General features: G+C 42.7%; 1 protein-coding gene across 6 annotated transcripts in view; it reads left to right on the top strand.

Moving 5' to 3' along the window:
* The window catches only part of Dnah9 (dynein axonemal heavy chain 9), a 337,403-nt gene that overhangs the window by 22,861 nt on the left and 289,957 nt on the right, over positions 1-24,585 (top strand). For 5 of the 6 annotated variants that reach the window (XR_005878261.1, XM_040748879.1, XM_040748878.1 and 2 more), the window contains exons 5-11: positions 702-913; positions 2,687-2,920; positions 12,805-12,972; positions 15,651-15,767; positions 19,531-19,681; positions 21,080-21,194; positions 24,110-24,178. Coding sequence is in view for 4 of the 6 variants with exons in the window: in XM_040748879.1 (XP_040604813.1) it covers positions 702-913; positions 2,687-2,920; positions 12,805-12,972; positions 15,651-15,767; positions 19,531-19,681; positions 21,080-21,194; positions 24,110-24,178 (1,066 nt within the window). In the remaining 2 variants the exon portion in view is untranslated. Of the gene's footprint in view, positions 1-701; positions 914-2,686; positions 2,921-12,804; positions 12,973-15,650; positions 15,768-19,530; positions 19,682-21,079; positions 21,195-24,109; positions 24,179-24,585 lie in introns of those variants that run through there. The other variant, XM_040748881.1, reaches the window with a different exon arrangement.

Genomic DNA, 24,585 nt, shown 5'->3' with positions numbered 1-24,585 from the left:
ACATTTATCAAGGGAGGGGATCTGCCAAAACAGAGCAGCAGATTGGAGCAGTGTACTGTCTAGTACCATGTCAACTTGACAAGCTAGAGTCATCTGAGAGGAGGGAGCCTCAGTTGAGAAATTGCTTCCATAAGATCAGGCTGCAGGCAAGCCTTAAAGCATTTTTCTTATTAGTAATTGATGGGGGAGGGCCCAGCTCATTGTGTGTGGGGCTGTCCCTGGGTTGAGCAGACTGAGCAAGCCAGTAAGCAGCTCCCCTCCATGGCCTCTGCATCAGTTCCTGCCTCCAGGTTCCTGCCCTGTTTGAGTTCCTATCCTGACTTCCTTTGATGATGAACTGTGATGTGGAAGTATAAGCTAAATAAACCCTTTCCTCCCCAAGTTGTTGTGGGCATGGTGTTTCATCATAGCAATAGTAACCCTTACTAAGACAGGCTGGGAAAGCCAGGAAGAAATCCTGATACAGGATTGTTGTCAGTGAGATTTTCTTAGTCCATCATTCTAGATATTTCAGAGTGCTACAGGTTTCAGTGTCTCTTCAGAAGATCCTGGAAGCTTATTGAAACCATCTTCTCTATCTTCTCAGGTCAGGAAGAAATTGCAGTCTTGGCTTTGCCAACCCTTTGCTCTCCAGACACTGGGGCTCTAGGAGGTAGGTGGTATCCCAGCAGGCATAATTGACCATCTCTAATTCCTTCCAGCCCTGACAGAGGCCCAGGACATCCATGTGCACCTATTACCACTCCAGAGACACCTGGACATCCTAGAAAGCATGGAGTTTCCCGAGGTGAAGGGCAGGCTGAGGCCTCTGCTCCATGTGGTCTGTCTGATTTGGGCCACCTGCAAGTGGTACCGCTCCCCAGGGAGGCTCACCGTGCTGCTCCAGGAAATCTGCAACCTCCTCATCCAGCAGGTGAGCTCATCTACACAGCCCAGCAGCTTCTCCCTGGTACAAAGAAAGGCACATGGAAGAGTAAAATGTGCTTTTTCCTTAGTCATGGAAGTAATTGTGGCCCAAAGAATTCTCACATTTGAATTTCATATTTTCACAAGCCAGCAATTCCCAAAGAGGTTTTTTGGTACTGCTGACACACTGCGGTCGTCCAGTCTTGCTTTCTGCCTAAGCCCTGAATGAGGCAAAAGCAGGGATTGGTAAATTGCAACCTTGTTCATGATCTGTGTGAGGGATTTGTACAAAGTCACCAACAGAGCCCTGTAATTTAGAAGGATGTTTCTGAAGGCAAGGGATTCTGCTCCTGACTTAGCACAAGTGAGCTGTGTGTTCCAGGGCAAGGCGCTTACCTGCTCTGTGCCTCATCTTGTTGCGAATGCTGCAGTGAATAGGGTACCACCTCACAGGGGTAACTGAGAGGCTTCAACGTAATGATGTCAAGGATGTCTGTGCAGCGCACATGCTCAGGGCTCCTTAGCTGTGAACGTTTGAGAAGCTGCTGTTTGGGTTGCACAGATCATTCCTTCACTTTTTGTTGCAACTGGTGGTTGTTTTTGTTTATTTGTTGGCTACTGAACCCAAGGCTCTTCACATGCTTGATAGGCACTTTATCAGTGAGCTACATATTTTTAAATTTCATTTTGAGACAAGAGCCTGTTAAATTTCTCAGCTGAGCCTTAAGGTTAAACTTGCTATCCTCCTGTCTCACCTTCCCAAGCAGATGGGAATCCGGCTGTGTGCCATCATACTATCATACTGGCTTTCCTACCCCCTTGTTAGGGATTCCTGTAGCACCAAAGCAGTGTGGATCTTAAAGAGTGTATCTTTAAGGGGGAACTAGAAGCCTTGGCTTGGGTGACCTTCCCTCCATATTGACTTCTCTTGGCACCCAAGGACAGTCAACCCTAAGAAAACAAGGAGCAAGCACCCAGAATGGCTCACAGTAACCGGTGCCCACTGAGCATGTTGAGGTTGCAAAATGGTCTTATAATCCCAGTCAGACATCAGATGAGGAGACAAGTGGGGTCTTAGAATTTATTATTTGTTTAGAGATTTTGGTCAAGGTTCAGGACATTGATTACTTACCCAAGCACACCCACAGCAGTGCCCACATCTGTTTGTCTCACAGATGTGCCTGTCACCATCACTATTGATGGGGACTTTGGATTGAAAGTATAAGGAGAACTAAGAATATGAAGCATCTATAGAGAACATAGATTAGATCCCATGCTATGAAAGCCTGTGCAAGGCTGGTTGTACTCTGACTTACATTGTGGTTTCAGATGATACCTCCTAAACCCAGTACTCTCTGCTACTCCCTGTGTTGGTGACGGAGACTATCCAGTAGCTTAGCTTCCCAGATGCCTGGTTTAAGTCTCTTGAAGAAAGAGAAATAGATATGGCCCAAAGAATTCTTACATTTGAAGTATTTTGTTGTCAAAGTCAACAAATCACAGAATATTTGGGGATTAACAACTGACAAGGCCCAGCTGGTCCAGTCACATCCCATAATGCCTTCTGGTTCAACACACTGACTAAAGGACCCCAGACTGTTAGACTTAAACTGGTTCAAGATTACCTGTGGAACTGGAAACTTGGTCAGAAGTTTTCTGTGTTGTACTTGTGAAAAGCAATAGTAAGGCAATTATCAATTCTGAAAACGGTGTTTACACAGTCATGGGATACCCTGTGTCTGCCACTGTGCTCATGATTAGTAATTTATCTCCATCCCAGGCCTCTGATTACCTCATCCCGGAAGACCTCCTGAGAAGTGAGGTAGAAGAAAGTCAGAGAAAACTGAAAGTGGTCTCAGACACCTTAAACTTCTTCAAACGGGCATTTCAAGACAGAAGGGAACATCTCCACACTTACTTCAAAGAGGACTCAGACATCAGGAGATGGGATTTCCAGGCGTCTCTGGTATTTGTGCGACTGGATGGCTTTCTGGGCCGACTGTGTGTGGTAGAGGTGAGTACATTCGTTCACCCCAGGCTCCAGTCCAATACAGGAGTAAGGACAAGACCTCCTAGGCTACTGGATGGCCAGGAAGATTTATTTTGGCTCACAGTAGCAGAGAGTTTTAGTGTATCATGGAGGTGAAGTCAGGATGACAATGAGCTCCACCTGTGACAACAGGAACACGTGGCAGTGGATGTTTGAATAGTGATGAAGCAGAAAGCTGAGAGCAAGGCTAGAGGCAGGGGCCAAGCTGTGAGCTTAGAAGGCCTGCCCCTTGGGATCATCTGTCAGCTAGGCTCTACCTCCTAAAGATTTCACAGCCTCCCAAAACAGCACCACCATCTGGGGTGCATGTGTGCAAACATGAGAGCCTGTGGGGTAACATTTTAGAGTCAAACATGACAGTCACCCATGGTTGGCTGTCGAGACCACTAAAAAGTTTCAGGAATAGTTGTTGTTTGGACTTAACACCCAGCAATGGTGGTTCTCTCAGCCTTTGGAGATCGGATCATAGGCACTTAGAGAGAAAGCCCCCAAAGCCATTCTGCTATCTCAGCTTATTTGCAAATAAACTTGGACTGGAAAGTCTGGTGTGCAAAACTGAAAGAGAGCAGGTCTACATACAGCTGCCCATTCTCAGAGGTCAGCTGCTTTGGACTTCCCTTCCACTCCTAGACTGCCCAGCGACTCTAAATGTCTAACATTCCCTGGGCAAAAGAAACATATCTTATTCACAGTTGTCTCTCCTGCCAAATATTTAAAAACTAATATGAATTGTAGTTTAAGAGATAGGAAGCAAAGACATGGGACTTTTCTTTTTGTGTTTAGATCTCAGAATTTAGCACCTTACAACTACAGGCTTACTGATTGACTTTTGATATTTTAAAAAATATTTTTATCATTTTCTTTCACTGCTTTCTACCTTCCAGCTATTCCTAGCTACCTTTCCTTGAACCCCTCCCATGTATCCCCCAACTCTCAAGTTGATAGCCTATTTTTTATTATTGTTATGTGTGTGCACATATATATATATATATATATATATATATATATCCTACTGAGCCTGCTTTTTGTTGTTTGTGTGTATATGGCTTTAGGATTGACTAACCACTTTGCATTGGGCAAACAGTAAGGAGGCTTTTCTCTGGGAGAGGCTAATTCTCTTCCCAGAGGATATGAGTTGCCTATAAGTCTTTGTCTAGAGGTGGGACCAAATGACATTTCTACTCTTCTGTGTTAACATATTCATTGATACTGCATTGTTCTGGTCCCTTTTATGCAGTCATTTCTAAACGAGACATTTCCCAGCAGACTTCTTGGTATTCTGGCTTTTATAATCTATCCAGTCCCTCTTTTCACAACTTCTTTGATCAGGAATTATGATGTAGATGCATCCACTAGGGCTGGGCTCTCCACAATTCATTGCTCACTGTACTGTGTCTAATTTGTACTGTGTCTAGCTTGATGGTGTTTGTTATAAAGAGGGTGTTTTTTGATGAGGGCTGGTAGCCACACTTATCTAGGAAAGGTGGCTCATGGACCCTGATTGAATTTTTGTGGAAAGCACATATTTAGGAGTAATCTGAGGACTTGGGGGTCTAGTTCAATCTTAGACCAATAGTCAAGGGAACAGAGAAGGGATTAGACTTATGTTTCTGGTATTAGTAGCAGAGATTTGGAGTGAACAGAGATGTGTTGTGAAAATTCTGTAACAGACCTAATAATCCATTAGATGGAAAAGAAAAAATAATGATAGACTGAATCTGTTCATGTTAATTTTTTTACAATTCATATTTCAAAAATTATCTAGGCATTGAGCTAAGTGGGGGGATCCAAAGATGAATAGAACAGAGTGTTGCCAAAATAACTTTCTGGACATATATATAGTCATGGCATGGGAGGAGACAGACAAATTAGCACAGAACATCCAGGGTAGAAAGATACAGAATCAGTAAACTTTCCTAAGGTGAAGTGAATGTCATAATAACAGTACATTTGGGTTACTGGGAGCAAAAGAGAAGGGGGGGAACCCTAACCCAGGAGAGCTCTGAAAAATAGCAAAGAGCACAAGAGGAAATCAATTTTGAACTAGAAAAAGAATTCATGGGGGAAAGGCATAAAGGCAGAAAAATATATGAGAGAAAGCCAGAAGCTAGATTTTATGAAAGGCATACCTTAAAACCTTCATCAGAATCAGGGAAGTATTAATAATTGATATCTAGTGTCATCCTAAATGCCTCATTTTCTCTCAGCTGTTGCCAGCACAACTATTGCTGCTCAGCACCTTCTCCCTTCCCCCTCCACTCATTATTCCTCTCATCTCCCACATCAACTCCTCACTGTTTAGCCAAGGTGATGGGCACTGTGACCTCAGGGCTGTCCATAGAGGAATAATTACCTCTGTAGCATTGTAACAGTCATGCTTGCAGGCTCTTTCTCCAGCCTTGAAATAAACTTCCAGTGACTGTTCGGGAGGGGTCTTCGGTCTGGTACACACATGCTAATGATATGACTTTGCATATAGACAGCTATTCTAACATAAGGGTGCCTAATCTGCATGGGGTATCAGTAAATATTAGCATAGCTGGCCCAGGCTTCCCCAGAGCCATTACCTCACCATAGTCCTTTCTCAGGCTCCTTTTTTTTTTCTGTATCAAAGACCCAGATGAATAAAGAGTGACTGCTCTGGTTTGACTGGAGGGAACTTGGAAACCCTCTGCTCTCGGACCCTTTTCTGCCCCCTCCCCCCAAAGTTGTCTGTCTTGTGTTACTCCTTTGCTCCCGGGCACAGCTCCTCCATTTCTTATTTTTCATCTCTCCAATGTTGGCTTAGATTCATCCCCCTTGCCCTTTGCTGTCTTCTGCCTCCCCCATCTCTTCCCTCCTCAGCTCAGTGCAGCAGGACAGGGGACTATCGATCGACTTCTGGCATATTTCATGTAGCCCTTTAGTTAACATTCTGAGTATCACAGTGATCAATGCCTGCTTGAAATGGGATTAATCTGCTTCTCTCCAGCAAGAATTAGCATGAACTTAACCTTCTTCATCTTCTATTCTCATGCAATGTGTGATCACCATGATGCTGGCACCTGCAATTAATAAATAGAAGCAAAGTGAATAGAATGACTTCAGTACACTCAGCTCTCCTCTGCTCACACTGGGGGCCAGATTGCAAGGGACTGGTTTCTAATCTCCACAGTTCTCCCAGCCTTCTCCCTTCTCATCTGTAATGTTCTTTACCCATTTGCTTTTCTTTTTTTCACAAGAATTTTGTTATAATAGCTCTATGCTTTCTCTCTGGCTGCTTATTAAAAGAAGGTAGGAGGCAAAGGAGGAGTGTAGTGAGGAGGGTGTGTGCTGGTGAGTCGTGTGCAGTATGTGGAGCAACAGCTTCCCAGGGTAGCAGTATGCCAACCTTCTTCCTCATGGACAGCACCGCATGAACGAATCTTTGCTGTGGAAACTGAGAACTACAGAGAAATGACACATTCCAGAACTTTTCTCATGTTAGAGCATGTGTCATTGCAGTCATTAGAAATGCTAATCATCACTATCCATCTTGAATAAACAGTTCAGGTCAATAATTAATTTATCCACAGTCACCCATGTTGAGCTGGAATTTGTTCCTAGAAGCATGTACTCTATTCATCAAACTTTGATATCCTCCGAGGAGTTGTAAACATCTCCTTCCCCTACTCCTTTCCTTCCTTCCTTCCTTCAATTCTTTCCTTCTTTTCTTTCCTCTCATTAACCTTTCTTCTCTCCCTGCCTTTCTGTTTTCAGGGGCTCAACCTGGCTTTGCAGTTTTATCTCTACTTACACATTCTTTTCTGTTTTTGCATACCCTGTTTTTAGCCATATAGTTTCTAGGTCTTTGTAACTAAGTAGTTTGCTTAGATAAATTTCTAGTTCCCATACTATTGAAGGGCTTTATTAGACTTTATGGCTTCCCCTAAGAGAATCTCCAACACACACAAAATCTTTTGCAGTTTGAATGAACAGTCAAGGAACTAAACAAAAGCAGTCTCCTTGTGCCTCTGAATTCCTTGATTCATGCTACTTCCAGAGCCATACTGGACCATAGCAGACATGCAAACAAACATGCATGGGCCCAATTCGTTTTTATGCTGCAATATTGTAGAATCTGCACATTCTTGTTTATGTTTCTGCTTGCAGCTTCTTCCCTGCAAACGATGCGGGGAGCAGCTTGGAGAGAGCCCTTATTTCTTTCATTATAAAATTGCTGTGATTCACTTGGAGACGGAAATGATTTCCTGCTGGGGCTTTATGCAGAGTGATTAGCAGGGAGAGAGGTAATAAGCTGACCTGATACACTGTGTTTCCTTGTGGTCCCTCTGCCATCTCCAGCCACTTTGCCCAGCCTCTTTTCATTCCTAGCCTAATTGGACTGGCTTCCCTTTCAGCCCAGCTTGAACACGTGGTCACATGTGAGACCATTAGCTGCATAAGGTCGGTGGCAGTCTAAAGGTAAAGAAAACAGTCTTTTTTCAAATGACCTTTTGAGATTTTCATCTGTTAGTATCTGCTTTGTGCTGTTCCTTAATGAATTCTGAAGACATTTCTTTTAAGACCGGCAGCCGGCATGACCTCTCCTTCGGGAAAAGAGTAACTGTTGGTGAAGCTTGCCATTACATCTGGTTCTGATTCTCCATCTCATGGGCCAGAGCACAAATTGAACCCTATCTTTCCACCTGCCACCACTATTAAATGTTGCATCATTTTTCATAACAATAGGCCCCAATCAACCCAGTAAGTCTTCTGGGACCCTGGGGTGCTTTGTGATACCTGCCTACAAAGGAGCAGCAGGGTGTCTCCTGGATAAGCCATTACTTATCCAGTATCTAATGCCATCAGGATGATCATAACTAACTATAATGGTGACACTTTTCTGATGCCCTACATAGGTCTTTTCTGAAGAACCCCACAGTATGTTAAATATTACTGTCCCCACACCTGGGGTATATTAAACATCATTGTTCCCATCTATAGGTTAGGCAAATGAACCTTACAATCTTAGTGCCTTGCTCCAAGCCACAAAGCCAGCAAAGAGGAAGACCAGGGTTATATGAACATGAGTATCACATCCCTTCTATGATGCACATTCTAGCTGCAAGGCTCATAGGCACATCCTGTACGCAGCATAATGCATTTCATGGTTTTACTGCTGGGATTAATAAACATTGACATTTAAAAATGTTTAACCCTATTGACTTAAATTTGCCATTTATCTGTCACCGAAGACTTTTAAATGGGCTGTGAAAAGAGCCTCCATCTAAATTAAGAATCGGTGGTGGGTTGTGGTTGGTGTGCAAAGTCTGTCTGTAGCTCTAGAAATCATCTCAACAACTGGCCACTGCACATTGTGCCAGAATCTTAAAAGTGATAAAGAGCTCACTGCCCAGGATTCCCAGGCTGTTTAGACCATCTGAAAAGTGGATGGTTTGTTTTATTTGATGGCGCCCCAGGGACTGTTCACTTTTTTGTGTATTAAAATGATTACATATTAGCAGTTACCTAACTTTGACATAATTGGTGAGGCCAGTTTTGCTCATTCACGCACTTTCCTCTTCCCTCAAAGTAAGACCATAGAAGTATCTACCTGGCACTTGTCAAAGACCCTTTCAACACAGAGCTGTCCTGCCTTTGCTTTCTCCACCTAATTTTTCTTATTCTCCCGAACTACTCAGCAGTTGTAGTTGCTAGGTATTCTGTCACTTTGTCACTTTTTGCTATAGCTATGTCAAAGCAGAAGTAACATGCCTTCACTCAATGAATACTGATTCAGCATCAAGCATTCTCTCAGGTACAGGAGAAGCTGGGATACCTTTGGAATATTTGTAACATCCTGAGAAAGATAGGTAGAAAATAACATAATACAGCATACTATTAAATATTACTATGCCAGAGTAAGAGTCCAGAAGAAAGCTAAAACAGAAAGGGCAGTGGAGTGGTTCTTGGGGAGGGAAAAGGGAGAAGCCCTATTGATAGGAGTTGAAGGAAAGCCCCCCAAAACTTCAAATGAGCCCCAAATAATTGTGTCGTCCACTATATACTCATTAAGTTACATAAAATATTATAAAGTTAGACAAAACATTATAAATATCCATCGTTTTCTAACAAGAAACCCCAGTTGGAAGCTACAGCTGGCCTTAGGGATCCAGTATCCTCTTTGATATCTGGGATCCTCCCTATATGGCCATGGTGGCAGCAGAGACCAACAGCCTGTTGTAACATCTACAGTTCCTGCAGTGAAAGTGTGGCCCATTTGTTAGAATTTCTCCAAAAATACAATGACTAAGTAGTGCTTGGATACCTGTGATCTCCTGCTTATATTATCAATAAAGTGCCTCCCACTGACCACCTAGGAGCATGCTTCAAGTCTTCCTGAGAAATGAAGATGCCCCATTTTCTGCTATAAACAAATGTATCAAGATGCATTGTCTTTTAAACATGGTTAGAGAGAATTTCCTAACAAATTGAAATTGACATCCATAGAATTGTGAAGAATAACGACCAAGGAAATTGTCCAAGGTGCAGATATTTTCCTTCTGTAAAACTAAGCAGCTTGTAAGAGATATGAATTACCACAGAAGTCAATTACATTTAAATAGAATCTATTTGTTTTCTTGTAAGCATATAAAGTTGAACATTGTTGTTTCTTTGAGTTGGGGTCTTGCTATGTAGTCCAGGATGACCTAAAACTCACAGTTCTTATTTAGCTTCCCGAGTAGTGAGTTTATATGTGTATTAGCATTGCCAGCCAGTATTTTATGATTACTTGAATTGTGCAAATTTATGAGACTCAGTTGTGATAATGTGTCATATGTACATAGTGTGATGATCAAAACAGAGTGGTTAACATGGCCATAACCACTTAACAACATTTTACTGATTAACACAAAATCACTGTACACATTGATATTTCAACACATTGTGCAATACAAGTCAGGGTGATCAATAATTTTCATATTCCCATTACTCTATGGATCCTTCGAGTTCCTTGTTTCTATGCTCTTATAAAATAAAATGTGTAGTATGTTATGATGTAGTACTAGACCTTTTTCCTATCTGGTTGTGTTTATGTACCCATTATCAAACCTCCACCCCACCCTTGCTCTGTCTCTAAGAGTCCCCACTGAATTTTTTAATTAAATTGTTTTTAGCATCCACAGGTGAGAGAACATGGGTTATTTGTCTTCTTGCATCTGGCTTGTTTCACCAGTTCATAGATTTGGTTACAAATGATAAAGTGTCATTATTTATAAATTTCACCCACTCACCGGCTGATAGACATAAGGGTCATTCCATATCTCATTAACTATGAGAAATACAGCAACAAACATGGCTATGAGGTGTCTCTTTAATATTCTGAAATAATTTCCTTTGGATACCTAGGCAGAAGGGAATGGCGGTTTTATGGTAGATCCATCTTCAATTTCTTGGTGACCCTCCATACTGTTTTCTCTTTTGGGATTATTAAATTTGCCACCAGCATTTCTTAGCTTTTGTCTGTTGTACTCCAGCCACCCTAACTGAGATATTTCATTGCAGTTTTTACCTACATTTCCTTAAAAACTAGTGGAGTTGAACATTTTTTGGTCACAAACTTGATAGCCCCATCATTTTCTTTTTTTAAGCAGAATTTAAATATAAACTTTTAATGAATAATGATTGCACAAACTACCACACTCTCACAATCACCACAGGCCAAGAATAAAACATTGTCAACAAATAGACATGTTTCTGTGTTCATTCATGTTCAAACTCTCTCATCCCCTGTAGATAAAAGTATTAGGCTGACTTTATGGTATTTATGTTATATGTCCTACCTCCATTCTTAGTGATTATGCAGAAAATCACAACATGAACAATCACTTATTAAAACTTGCACATAATATTACTATCTTCCTAATGTCTTCTGGGCTGATGACCGGTGGTTTCTTTTACTACACAAAAGCTATCAATTTTAATTCTACTGCATCATGCATAGCCTTTATAGCTGATGCTGAGACATCACTAGTCCAACTAATCTTTGCCTCATTTTCCCAATTTCTTTTTACAGGAAGTGTCTGATTCATGCCCTTTATCCAATTTATAACTGGATTATTTAGCTTTTGTTTACCATGGTTTTAAAGTTCCTTATATATTCTGGACATTCGTTTCCCATCAGGTGAATCGTTTGTAACACTTTGTGTATCCACCGTTGTCTCCTCCTTCTGTTTCCTTTGCTGTGCAGAAGCCAGAAACCTCATTCATCCCTATAGATCTGCTCTTACTTCTGTGTCCCCTGCTTTGTACTGATGTCTTGAAGTGTTTCCATTGCTTTCTTTCAGTACTTGCATTCCTTTCTTCTCCCCCCACCCCCTTTCTCCCTTTTCTAATTCTAAAGCTAGAACTGGAGATATCACCATGACAGATAGGTGCTCTCTCCATGACATACATATCCTAATATTTTAAAGTTGATTCCCAAAATCCCCTCCCCAGGAGGCAGATGTTCTGATTCTCCTGTCCCTGTCTCTTCTTTGCTGCTGTCCCAGTCCTGCCTCATCTGCTGGTGATGCCTTGGCATGACTGAATGAATAGACTTCTGAATGGCTGCCAGAAGCTTCCTAGGTGACCTCTTAGAATATGGGAAGTTGGTGACTCCTCCTCACTGCTGTGCCTCTATCACTATTTCTGAACTCGGTGTCAGTAGCAGCAATAGCACTGGTCGTGAGAAGTTTTGGAGTAGAGACAGGACCTGATGTCTCACAGCCTGGGTGTGGTTTTATGACCTGCTCCTCCTGCCTTCCAACCTCTTCATGTTGGATGGCCCTTCCCAGGGGTCCTCACAAACTGTTTGCAAAATGATTTGTAATCTTTACCTTCATCTCTCCATGGGAGGAACAGGTACATGTAATGAGAGTTCTGATAGCAAGCACATTTTGGTTTGGAGTTTTGTGATTTTAGACAGGTACTTACAAGGGATAAATTCATTCTTCCCCATTCAACATTCTCAGAAGACATTTAAACTATTATATGTCATATGGCTTCAATAGACTTGAAAGGGAAAGCTTTTGGGCTATGCCATCCATCTGCCAATTAATTCTGAGTGCAGCTGGGATGTGGTATGTCAATGGTGACAGTAATGCACATTGTGTCCTGGCATGGACTTCAATCCTAATGCCTGCACTAACTCAAGTTAGTTTCCACTACAGTGTCATGGAGCGTTACCATTACCCTGTGCCAGATGGAGAAATCCATCAAAGAGATGGTAAGTTACTGCCTTCTGTCACTGAGAGGGAAATGTAGTTTCACCTGCCCTAGGATACTTGTGTTGGATGGGGCATGCGGGGGGTGGTATTCTTAATTTGGTAGAGGGAATTGCAAGAAGGCCAGTGCCACCTTCTGAATTGGTACTCCACACTGTTCTCAGGGTTACTTTCTATCAATATTCATTCAAACACATGGACCTCAAATTCACTATTAAACAAGGCTGGCCTTGATCCTCCTGCCTCTGTCTCCTCAGTGCTGGGACTACAAGCATTCATCACCATGCCTGGCTTGACATTGGCATTTTGAATAAAAACTCATGCTAAATCCACCAGTTATTATCATTTTTTATAATTTGTGGTAGAATGGAGAGATGCTGAAGCATACATTTCATGATTTATTTGTTTATTCTGGCTTCTGTGAATCTACTTTATCTATACTTCTTCTTCAGTTTGTTATGCAGCTTAAGCAATCCAAACTAATAGTAAGGTATAAAAAACTAACCTGACCTTTCGTTTTCCTAAGCAACCACCATGCCTGTAATTTTTGTCTCCACCATTTGGTAGTGAGGATGATGGTGGCAATGGTTCCCTTAACTGTCCCCTTAATTGTCTTGCTAGGGTCTTCTGAAGACAGCCTTGGATTTCAACAAGCTGGAAAAGCTAGAGTTCAGTGGCATCAGAGGAAACTCCCTGAGTCGGCAAGTTCAACAAATGCACGGGGAGTTTGAGGAGATGTACAAGGTGTTCTCAGAGTGCTCCTATGATTGCCTGGACCTCCAGAGGATGGTAGGCCTGGGAGAGGATAAATCACAAGCCTTGACGCCTTTTTCCCACTATGTCTAGTTGCAGCACCTAAGAATCATCTCACGGATCTTCTTTTGGTCCTAGTGATTTTGCTATTTATTGTTAGTGTCAGGAGAGATTGTCGTCCTTGTGTCATTAAGAAAGATCCTAATTATTCTGTGTTCAGGGAGATAAATAAGAAAGAGCATCTCCCCACATTGACAGCTCCAGACTAATGCTACCTGGGGTTATTGGCATGGGAAGACAGGGGAAGCACTGGTGGCTTTATGGGCTTCAAAAGTTTAAGCTGAGAAAAATAGGCCAGTTGTGAAAGGACAAATACTTCATAACCTCTCTTAAAGCTGGACTCTAAGACAGTCAAATTGCCAGGTGTACAGAGATGACTGGAATGGGCCTTGTCACTGGGCTGGGAGAAAGAAATGAAAGGAGCTGGCCAATGCTTACAAAGTGTCCTTGATGTGGGGTGAGTGAATTGTATGGGTGTAATGTACAATGTGGTGATGATAGTTAATAACACTGTATTGTGTATTTGAAATCTGCTAAAGGGGTAGTTCTAGGGGCACACACACACACACACACACTCACAAATGGTAGTTATGTGAGGTGATGAATTCTCTTTTGAATAAAAATCTATATGATTGATCCATTCCCTCCAGTGCTTTGATCATTTCACAGAATGTACATGTATCAAAACATCACTGTGTTCCTTAAATTCACAATTTTACCAATTATACTCAATATAACTGCAAATAAATTCTAAGATTCAAGCACTGACTGCCAGGCATATTGGTAGAAGTTTATTATTGGTTAAGGGCTGGGTAAAGGAAGCCCGCTCAAGATAAACAAGAGCAAAGATACATTTTCTAAGGTTGGGACACAGAGCCAAGGTCTCACCCTCAGTTCCTCAGAGCCAAGACCTATGATCAAAAGCACCAGAGGAGAATAAGGAACTTCCTACCATGGGGAAAGGGAATAGGATTCTCCCCCAAAGAAGGGCAGGATTAAGGAGAAGAAATTGTAATCCAAAAAGGAAAAGCAGATATTAGGGCAAGAAGCTGTTCTGAGCACATTCAGCTTCCAAGGATCCTTGTTGGCCAGATCTGAGGTGATAGAACTTAATAAAAATCCCATTAGTTGAAAAGATAGATTACAAGTGAGAATGTATACACATGTTTAATATTTAGTATACATATATTACATAAATGATGTGTTTGCAACAATAAAACAAAATATCATATATCCCAGTTTTTACCATAATACTGCAAGGCCAATATAGTTGGAAAATAGAAATGTACCGTTTTCTTACTTTTCTTTGTTTCCTTTTAAAATATAACATGTGTAGGCTGAAGAGAGAGTGTTTAGTGCTTGCTGCTCTTACACAGGACTTTAGTTCAATTCCCAGCACCCATGTTAGGCAACTCATAACCACTTGTAATTTCAGCTCCAATCTGACACTCTTCTGACCTCTATAGGCACCTGCACTCACACACGTACCACACAGACAGACTCCTACACCTGAATGAAAATAAATGAATCTTTAAAATATAAAATGAGAATATACATTACAATTATAAAACAATAATAACCAGTAGTAATTGTACAAATTAAAGAGTTGAATCATTAAAGTTTTCTTGAAAATTGCTGCACACTAAGAAGAGATACACATTTAGGGTTGCCAGATAAAGGACAATAATTAAAACAGATGTATATTTTTAAAAAATAATTGCTTATCTGCAACTCAGATTTAACCATGTATCCTGTGTTTTTATTAGCTAAATTAGAAAACTTAAGAACAATGGCTAATTGCCATCTTAGCCAATTAAGGTATATTTGGAGAGAATAGCAGGTATTCATTTAATTAGCTTTTTTCCTTTTAAGGATTAGATTAATTTGATTACTCTGAAAAAAGAAATGCATTTTGACTTGGGGGAGGAAGACAAGAAGGTAGTGACCCTGAGGCCGTTGCTGCTGAGATAATCTAACGTAGTATGAGCTGACCCTGTGGGCAGAAGAGACGGGGGCTCATAAAGTGGAGGAGACAGGGACACCGTGAGGAAGGCGAGTAGATGGCAGCCTTATGTTCCACTTAAACTATGCCATTTGGGCAAAAGTGTCATGCTACCATGGTGTCACAGTTTGGTTTTGTCAACTTGACACACTCCTAGACATTCCTAGGAAGAAGAAAACTCAGTTGAGAATTGAATCCATTGCATTGGCCTCTGGATATGTCTGTGGGGCATTTTCACCATTGTGATTGGTATGGGAGGTCTCAGTCCACTGTGGGTACCATCCCTAAGCAAGTAGGTCTTGTCTGGATAATAAAGCTAAGCAAACCAGAAAACCAAGCCAGTAAGCAGCTTTCCTTCATGGCTTCCACTTTCTGTTCTGTCTTCAGGGAAAGTTCCTGCTCTGACTTCCTTTAATAATAGACTATGATGTGGAAATGTAAGCCAAGAAAACCTTTTCTTCCCAAAATGTATTTTGGTCAGTGTCTTATCACAACAACAAAGGAGCAAGCTAGGAGATGTGGCGAGGTTTAGAGAATTAAAATACAGTTTTTGGTATGACTGAGTTCAGCACAAAGGTTAGCAACCAAGACTGTAGTGAGACTGGGTTACAGAAAATCATGGTTTCCTTACATATGTGTGATGTCTCCTCAGGAATTTGGAAACGATGTGTGTGAATTTAACAAGAGAGTGGAAGATCTTGACCGGAGATTGGGGACTATCTTAATCCAAGCTTTTGATGACACACCTGATGTGGAGCATGCCTTTAAGGTTTGTGCAAGTGGAGCAGAAGTCTCCCCAAGACACCCTCAGTGCTCATCAGAGGACAATAAGGCTTCTCTCCTGATTTCTTCCTTCAAATATCCACAAAGGGGGTGGGGGGTCCAAGCATATATAATTAGGATTCTCAGGTGGATCACTTATGCATTTTTGAACATATAAAACAGCTTTGAAATAACAGTGATGCTTTTAGACACCATGCATCTATCAGTAGGGTCACCATCAGGAGTAAAAAGGTCTAGTGCAGTTGCTGTCCTGAAAACATGGCTCAGCAATACCAAGGCTGCTTAACCATTAAGGCAAGGTTGACTTAGCCTGGAGCAAAGCATTTGCCAAGAGTGGCTTATAGGATCCAGGCACCTGTAGCTGCCATGATTCTTGTCCTGGTTCTATGTCTCCCATTTCAAGTGGTAAAAAGAAGGGAGGGGGTTTAGGGTGGTGAGGGCATAAATAGCTGCACAGTCAGGGATGCTGATGTGAGATGTAGGACTCTGTTGAATGTGATAGGTCTCCTGCAAACTATGTAGAGGCCTGGTGCTTCAAAGACTTGAGTCAGGAGAAAGTCACAAGGAGAGGCATCTTTGGTTCAGAAGAGAAAGGAGATTTCTGTCAATGTTGTTCAAGATGAAATAAACATTCTAGAGAAGTAGTTAATTTTCTGGTCATTGAAGATGTTCAGAGACTATGTGATTTATAGGACAACTGTCAAAGACACATGAGCCTTGGATGGGCAAATCTATGTTATTCTGGAATATTAAATAACCCAACTGTGCCATACTCCATTTGCTGTTGAGTATGTGCGTGATTTAATAAACACCTATTATTTAATAACTCACCTGCCAAGACATCAGAAATCCCTCTTCAAGCATCAGAAAGGGTTTAAATGTGTTCGTGGAATAATCTTATATATCATTAACTGTCACTACTAATTGGGAGTCAGAACCCAAATACACTGTGAAGCTGTAACTCTACTTATGTTTTGAGACTACCCTCTCCCACCCTAGGAATCCCTAGCACCTGCCATTCTGAGGGGTTCATGTGATTCACTGGACTCATCCCTATCACTCCCTATTATATCATTGCATGTCACTGCTCTGTGTCTAGGGTCTCCTTTGGGAATTCATCTTCTCAGGAAGATATTTAGGGTCTTCCTATTTCTCCTTGAATGCTGACCTCATGAAAACATACATATTTATCCCAGGAGCATATCTCTATCTTCAGGCTTTTAAATTTTCAGCAGTTCTTGAAAAATATATGAGGTAAGGGTTCTAGACAAAAGAAGAAGGCACCTTTTACAGCCTTGGCCCTGGTCCTGAAACATCTGTTTGCAGCCAGAATCCCAAAGTGCTCTTATAAAAGCATATCCCTTATCTAACGCTAACTCTTCTTAACATCTATTGGAAACTTCTGGGTAAACCACAACAGTCCCTTCCACCTGACCTATTTCCCTCTTTTTGGTCATTTTACAATTAGGAAATTAACACTTCCCTCTTCTGTCACCCAGTGAAACTGTTCCAGTGGATATAACTTCACAGAAATAAGTAGTTTTAGGATTTGGAGAGCTGGCCAGAGAGATTATCTATTCCCAGATATCCATGTGTTACTGTACACAACAATCTAACATTGTATGTAGCTCAGAAGTCATGTCCAGAATACATACAGGTCAAAGACCTCAAGTCAGTGTCACAAGATAGCCACTGTGGACTATCGGCCCCTTGTCTGCATATTCTCGAGAGAAAGATTGAATCCACAGAACACAGCTGCTCTCATGCCTCCATCAAAGGGAGCTGCTTTCTCTGGCTTCTTTTTAAGCACAGGAACCTAAGATCAACTCCTAGAGCTCACATTAAAAAGTAGGCTTATTATCAAAGTGCTGAAGATACAGAGACAAATAAATCCTTGGGGTTCGCTGGCTGGCTATAGCTTACTTGGTGAATTCCAAGCCAGTGAATGACTTTGTTTCAAAACGTAATGGTAGATGACACTTAGGGAATGATACTTGAGTCAGTCCTCTGGCCTCTACATGCATATACATGCATGCATGCAGGTACGGTCATGTACACACACACACACACACACGACTGCTTTCCATTCTGTATCCGGGTGATGTTCGTGAGGGAAAAACTTCTCATACAGACTTCATTGGGAAACAGTCAGCATTCTTATGCTCAGAGGGCACCTAGAATCATTGAGGAAACTCAAGCTATCTGTCCTGGGAATAGAATGTGTCCTGACCCATTGCATCCTCTCTGTGCTTACCTGTTAGCCATGGCATGGCCTGAAAACTCAAAACTCTCTAGAACAATCTCAGATTCTCAGCCAGGATAAGCAGCTCCTGGCACTTGCCCTCCCTCCCTCTACCACAGACTTTGAAAGTTAGTGATAAAAGGTGGTGATGAGAGAATTATTGGTGTACATGAGCTTGTGACAGAATGGGCTTGAGGTCTAGGACACACAGGGTCTATTTAACTACTAGTTTTAGAATTTATGGGTATAATCTTGACATAATATCTCTCACTCTCATTTTCATTGATTTAAAGCAAAACATGGCAGCTTTTTTCTGCAAAGACTCAGAGAATAAATATTTTAAACTGTGAGCATATATGTCCTGTGTCATATTCTCTCTCTCTCTCTCTCTCTCTCTCTCTCTCTCTCTCTCTCTCTCTCTCTCTCTCTCTCTCTCTCTCTCTCTCTCTCTCCTTTCCTCTCTCTCTCTCTCCTTTTCTCTCTCTCTTCTCTCTGTAAAAGCTCATTTGAAAAATGTACCCTGAAATAATGTCATGGGCCAAATTTGCTATGCACCAGCTGTTCTCTTTTGACCTCTGACTTGAAGTGTGAAGTAGAGATGAAGCTTATGAATGCAGCAGTTCTCAACCTGTGGGTTGCAACTCCCTTAGCAAACCCCTATCTCCAAAAATATTTACATTCCAATTTATAGCAGTATCAAAATTATACTTATGAAGTAGCAGTGAAAATAATTTTATAGTTGGAAGTCACCACAACATAAGGAACTGTATATTAAAGGACTAGGGGGTTTGAGAACCACAGTTACAATAGAATTCGGGTTTGGAAACAGTAGTATATATCCTAATATGGCTGAGTCCCTATGTGGCTTAGGCTCAGGAAGTATCACACTAGAAGATTCACAGTCCAGGAATAGGGGCATCATTAAACCATGTCCATTTTCTGCTGATTCAGTAGACACCTAGGGCCAGGTTAAATGTACAGAAGACACCTCGGATTGTCCTCATCATTCCTGTAATTGACAGGGAAGCTGATCGCTAAAACTTTCTTCTTCTATCTTTTTTCATCACCACCTCTCTACCTCATGTATCATATCTTCTGTGCATAGTTCAATTTACCTTGCTGGTATCTTTAGTTTATTTCAGTCCTTAGAAAACTGGGTAGATTCCCAGCAGGACAAAGGACAGACTACATATGATGGAACAGACAAGCAATCCCAGCACTGGGGATGCCAAGTTGGGAAGATCATGGGTTCCAAGCCAAGCCTGTGCCACACAGTAAAAACTTCACTCATAAAACAAATATTCCACCCTTCCCCCAAAGAAGTAAGAAGCCAAGAAATGAGAAGGGGAAAGTTCCAGATACCCACATGCTTGGGCACTGCTAGAGTTCCACCATAGCATATGTGTATCCCTCCTGCACTGAGTCATAAGAAGGGGAAAAAAGAACAGGAAACAGAATTTGTTGCTGCCCTGGGAAGGTTAAGTGCCTGTCCTTATCCTCTCTACAGCTGTTAGACATCGCAGGAACCCTCCTTGAAAGACCTCTGGTAGCACAGGATGTGTCATACAAATACCTGGTCCTCATCCAAATGTTCAACAGAGACCTGGATGCTGTGAGGCTCATCTACAGTCAGCACATCCAGGAGGAGGCAGAGCATGGTAGGATAGTTGTCAGGGGAATGCGATGGGCGCGTTCTGTTACTGGAATGGGCAGAATTCACTTGTGTTTCTCTGGTTAACTTATGGATCTATGGCATCCTTTGGGAGCAACAAGCATAGTCCTTTTGGCTTGAAATTCCAGATCATCTTGGGTGATTGTAGAGCTCACTGAACTGTGCATTTCTCCGTGTGGGAGGCTGAGATTGCCAAGATGACCTAGACCAGTGAAACCTTGACTACCACTGGTAAGCTGTGGCCTTGGCATGATGGGTAAATTGATGGATCCCTGTTGTCACACTGGTTAATCGTCATCATAACTCAATGTACATTTACATGCCTGAAAAGAAGTTTCCTGTACCTTGCACTACTATAACCACTGTGCTTCTGCAGGGAGGAACTAGCAGGTACCTGACCAGGGGCAGTCACTTTGCAGATGTGTGAGTCCATAACATCTTTTCCTTGGACCTGTTGGTTACAGTGACTATTCTTTTCATTTTGGGTGGAGTGTGGCTCACATGCTGACAAGCCACCTTTTAGTGTTAATTATTTTACCTCTCAACCAGACCCCACATGCATGCCTTCCATATAGCAAGGACTCAGAAACTGAAACAAACTCATGCTTGACTTTCAAACATGTAAGATAGAATATGTAGTTAATAAAATCCGGAGATGTCACACCTCTGCAATGGAACTTAATGGTGAGTTTCCATCAGCTCCTATTGAGAGTTAGAAATGACAGTAGTTGGTGGGCAGTGTAGGGAGATACCAGGTACCAGGTACCTGCAGCTGACCACGCCCCCGATTGTAGGGAGAGACCAGGTAGCTGCAGGTCAGTCTTCATTTTACCAGGGAAACTGAATGTGAAGTAGTTTTACTTCTAGGTGAAATCTCACCTTTGCTAAATTGTGGTAACTGCCAATAAAGAAATTCAATGTATGGACAAAGATAACAACACAGAGACAGCTGACATACATCATAAACCAAATGGCTTGTCCACTCACAACCTAACTGAATTCTCACAGAATCCTTTGGCTGTTGTTAAGAAAGAGAGATGCCACCCCCATTTTACAGATGAGAGAACTGGGTCCCAGAGAGATGAAAATATCTGTTTTTAAGTCAGTTGTCGCAACCCACAGTGTTAAAGTAAAACTTTCTTGAGATGTCCTAAAAAATAATTATGACCATCTGCCAGACCAATTCAGTCAGGATGACTGGGCCGTGGACTCATGTACTCTGAGCTGTTGTGTTCTCCCAAGGGTCTCTTTAGCAGGACATTTGACTCAGTATGGGCCCAGGATGACTTCAGTCTGGAAATAGATGAAGCGATGTGGGGTTCTCCTGAGGTAGAGGGAGCTGGAGGCTGTAGCCTCTCTTCAGTATATTTATTCCTGTCTCTAGGATTCTCTCCTGTGCACAAGAACATGCCTGCCATGGCCGGGGGCATCCGCTGGGCACAGGAGCTGAGGCAGCGTATCAAGGGTCCCTTCAGCAACTTCACACACATCACACATCCGTGAGTATCTGATTCTTGAGTGGCACTTACTGAGCCTCCCCCACCCACCAAAAACAAGCATTTGCCCACTATTCTGTGTTCAATCCCGGACTAGATTCTGTCTCTCAAACAGTGATGATTTTAGTACATGTGGGCTGAGATGTGGGTCCTTCAGGGTTAACTGAAGCTTAGCCCACTGTAGGTTGTCTCCTGTCCCACTGGGTCATTTCTGGAAGAAAGCCAAGCAGGGGCTTCACACTCTGAGGAGGCCCTCAGTGTTGGTTGCTTGGAAAAGAACTCTGTACCACTGGAGCATCTGGGAAATAACAAGTGCTTCCCAAATGTCATGTAAAGATTGTGTTAGAGATGCAGCTTCCTGGCCTCACCTGTCAAGTCTGAATCTGAGCTGGGATTCTGTTTCTTTGGCAACCTCCCCTTGGTGACTGAGGGTAGCCAGGTTAAGGAAGCACAAGCCTGCTTCATGGCTGAGTCTAGAAGCTGGGCCCATTAGAAGGCTCTCGGCTGCTAGCAGTGAGTGAGAGGAGACACTGAATTTGAGATGCCTCCTGTCCAGGGACAGGCAGTATCCTCTGATCCCTTTTTTGTAGAAGACTTGATCTTGTTCAAAGCTCTTGGCATCAGTAAGTGCAACAACGGCAAAGGGTTTGGAAGCTGGCCATTGACGTGAGTCAAGGATGTCCGCAGAGACCCTAGGCTCAGGTAGCAAGATTAAATGTCTTTCAAGATGTGACAGAAGCATGGCATCTGTGGGGATCAGTCACTACCCCACTCCAGGGTCACCAGCCCAACAAGCAGCCCTGGTATAAGCAATCTCCCCTTGGAGAGAGAAGCTGATATCTGCTCTGCTCTGGTAAGCTTTTGATGCTGCAGGTGGAGAAATAAGTCCAAAGGAAGGGAGGTGATGCCCCTCTCATCTAGAGACAGTCAAGAAGTAACTGAGAGGCATCTGGGTCCCCCAGCTTCCAGCCTACAGTTCCTTCCAATGGTCTCCAGCTATAGAGAATTTGGCCGGAAGTAGGGCTGAGTCCCCTGGCCTCTCAGTCACCTTACAGCAAAATGAAGAAGACATGCAGCATGAAGTCAAGGCTACTTGCAGGCAAAGGAACTACAGAGCTGCCGTAGGTCTGGTTCCTAGGAACAAACTCCGAGACTACAAAGGATGCTCCTAGGAACAGCAGCTAAAGGACAGAGCATTCTGGGGCTGGGTGGGTGGTGGGTGGGGTTTAGATGCTGGTTGGCTATATCAGAGGCTTCAGTGGATCCTGCAAAGGGCACAGCTCCTAGGAGTTGCTCACCTTGGCTAGTTCTTAGCTCTGGGCTTCCACCGTGAGTAACATGACGATGTGCTAGGTGGCTCTCAGTCCAGGGAATCCAGTGCCCTCTTCTGACTGCATGGACACCAGTGCATAGGCATATATGTATACAAAACACTCATACACATAAAATACTATCTTTTAAAATGAGAATTCTATAGGCTTACACCACAAAGTGAAGTGGAAATGTCATGGCATTGTTTTGGTGACCTCTCCGCAAACCCACTGGGCAACGTGGCCTGACACACACCATTATATACCTCTGCCCTAGTCTCTCCAGATCCAAATCTGAGGTGTGGTTAATGTGAGGCCTATAGAAATCCTGCAGCAGTGTGTGAGGGACTTAGGGGATATGAGGGGCACGCCACCTGCCTAGTCTGGAGCACTCTGTGATGCAGCTGCTCAATCAGCACAAAAGGGAAAAAAGCAATCCAGTGCCTTCCCTGCAGGAGTGCGGGGTTGTGGAAGGCTCCAGGGATCATGTGAAGAGACCTGTGCTGGCATAACGAGAAAGTGGATGTTAAAAATTTGGCAAAAACCTGCCCCATTTTGCTAGCATGGACAAACAAAAAGACTCCACACAGTGTGAAGATATTTGAAAATTAGAGATCCCTCACCCATTTTCCCTGGACCTGGACGTTTATTTACTGTTACAGCCAGTGTCAAAAGCAGGGGAGAAAGTTGTGGGTGGCAGTACTGCAGGGCAGACCCTCCTTTCCTCTCCTGCCATCCTCAACATCCTGACAGAAGCCTCTGTGTGCACATGTGAAAATGCAGTGTTTGTGATTCGTGTCTGTGTGCAGGTGCATGTGTGTGCTCCATTGCATGTGTACACATTTTAGGAGGTGAGAGGAGGGCGGGGACTCAGGTAAACATGTCAAGGAAAGGCCGTGTTTCTGATCAAGTATTCTAGATGGATTTCAGAAACCCTTGTATCTGCACCTATCTAGCAAAAGGGAGTCGCTGTCTCTGTGTCCCTGTATCTGTCTCTCTATGCCTTCTTCTATATATCCGTCTACTGATCAGTTATCTATTACCTATATAGTATAAGCACATATACATGTAATGTTATTAATATTATATGGGTGTTTTTTCTTTATACACAGAAAGAAAAATCACCTGGATTTTTTTTACTCCCTTGGCTTTCTTTTTATTCATATTTTGTGAAACCTCAATTACCTGGTGTGCATATGACCAGCTGAGTCAGGAGAGCAGTTGGTGGGGCTCACAGGCAATAGAGAGCACACTGACCCTGTCATCTGGGGAACTACCTGGAACTTTAGGAAGCACAGGTGCCTCCTAGTGGCCTATGGAGGATGCTCAGGGAGGAGACTGCAATCTCTTCTAAGGCCCTTTGAAAACTAGCCCAGGAGACTGTCTCATCTCTGTTTTGTTTGATTTTTGTTATTATCATTTTACTTCTTCAGATGCATAGGATCTCTGTATGTAGCCCAGGCAGGGTTGGGATACATGGTCCTCCTGCCTCAGTCTCCCAATCGTCAATACTTTCTCTGTAGACTGCAGTTTATTCATTAGATTGTGACTTGGGCTGCTCCTAATTGTACGTCTTTGTTTTTCTCCTCCTTTCTTGTGAACTGACAGGTGCTTGCAGTCTGCTGAAGGAAAGCGAATGGTGCAGAAATACGAAGATTTGCTCTCACTGTTAGAGAAGTAAGCGGCTTCTGTGATTGTGTCCGCCTGCAGATTGCCCCGCCCCCACACCCTGTGCCTTTTGCTGTTCCATATCGGCTCTGAAATATTGTTGTATGCTTTATGTTATAGCCGAGCTATTTGTGAGTACACTATTCCAGGGCCTTGAAAACAAGTCTCTAGGGGAATGTGCCTTTACCCTGGATACGGATATGTTCCCGGTGGCGCTTTCCTGGATCTGCGAACCTTGTGGAGAGGCGTGGGATGCCACACATGGTGCTCTGAGAGGCCTCGAATTGTAGTCACTGCTCAGTGAGCAGAAAGCAATATTTTATACTGCCTGGAGTAAAATTAAGTCCCGAAATATGTCTTCTGCTCTTTTAGAGAGAAGGCATACGGCAGATTTGCACATGGGCCCATAGTTGGTC

This window comes from Mesocricetus auratus, unplaced genomic scaffold, assembly GCF_017639785.1.
Source record: "Mesocricetus auratus isolate SY011 unplaced genomic scaffold, BCM_Maur_2.0 Super-Scaffold_100007, whole genome shotgun sequence".
NCBI lineage: Eukaryota > Metazoa > Chordata > Mammalia > Rodentia > Cricetidae > Mesocricetus > Mesocricetus auratus.
Note: the sequence above shows the minus strand (reverse complement) of the source record. Positions and strands in the feature narration are given on the sequence as shown.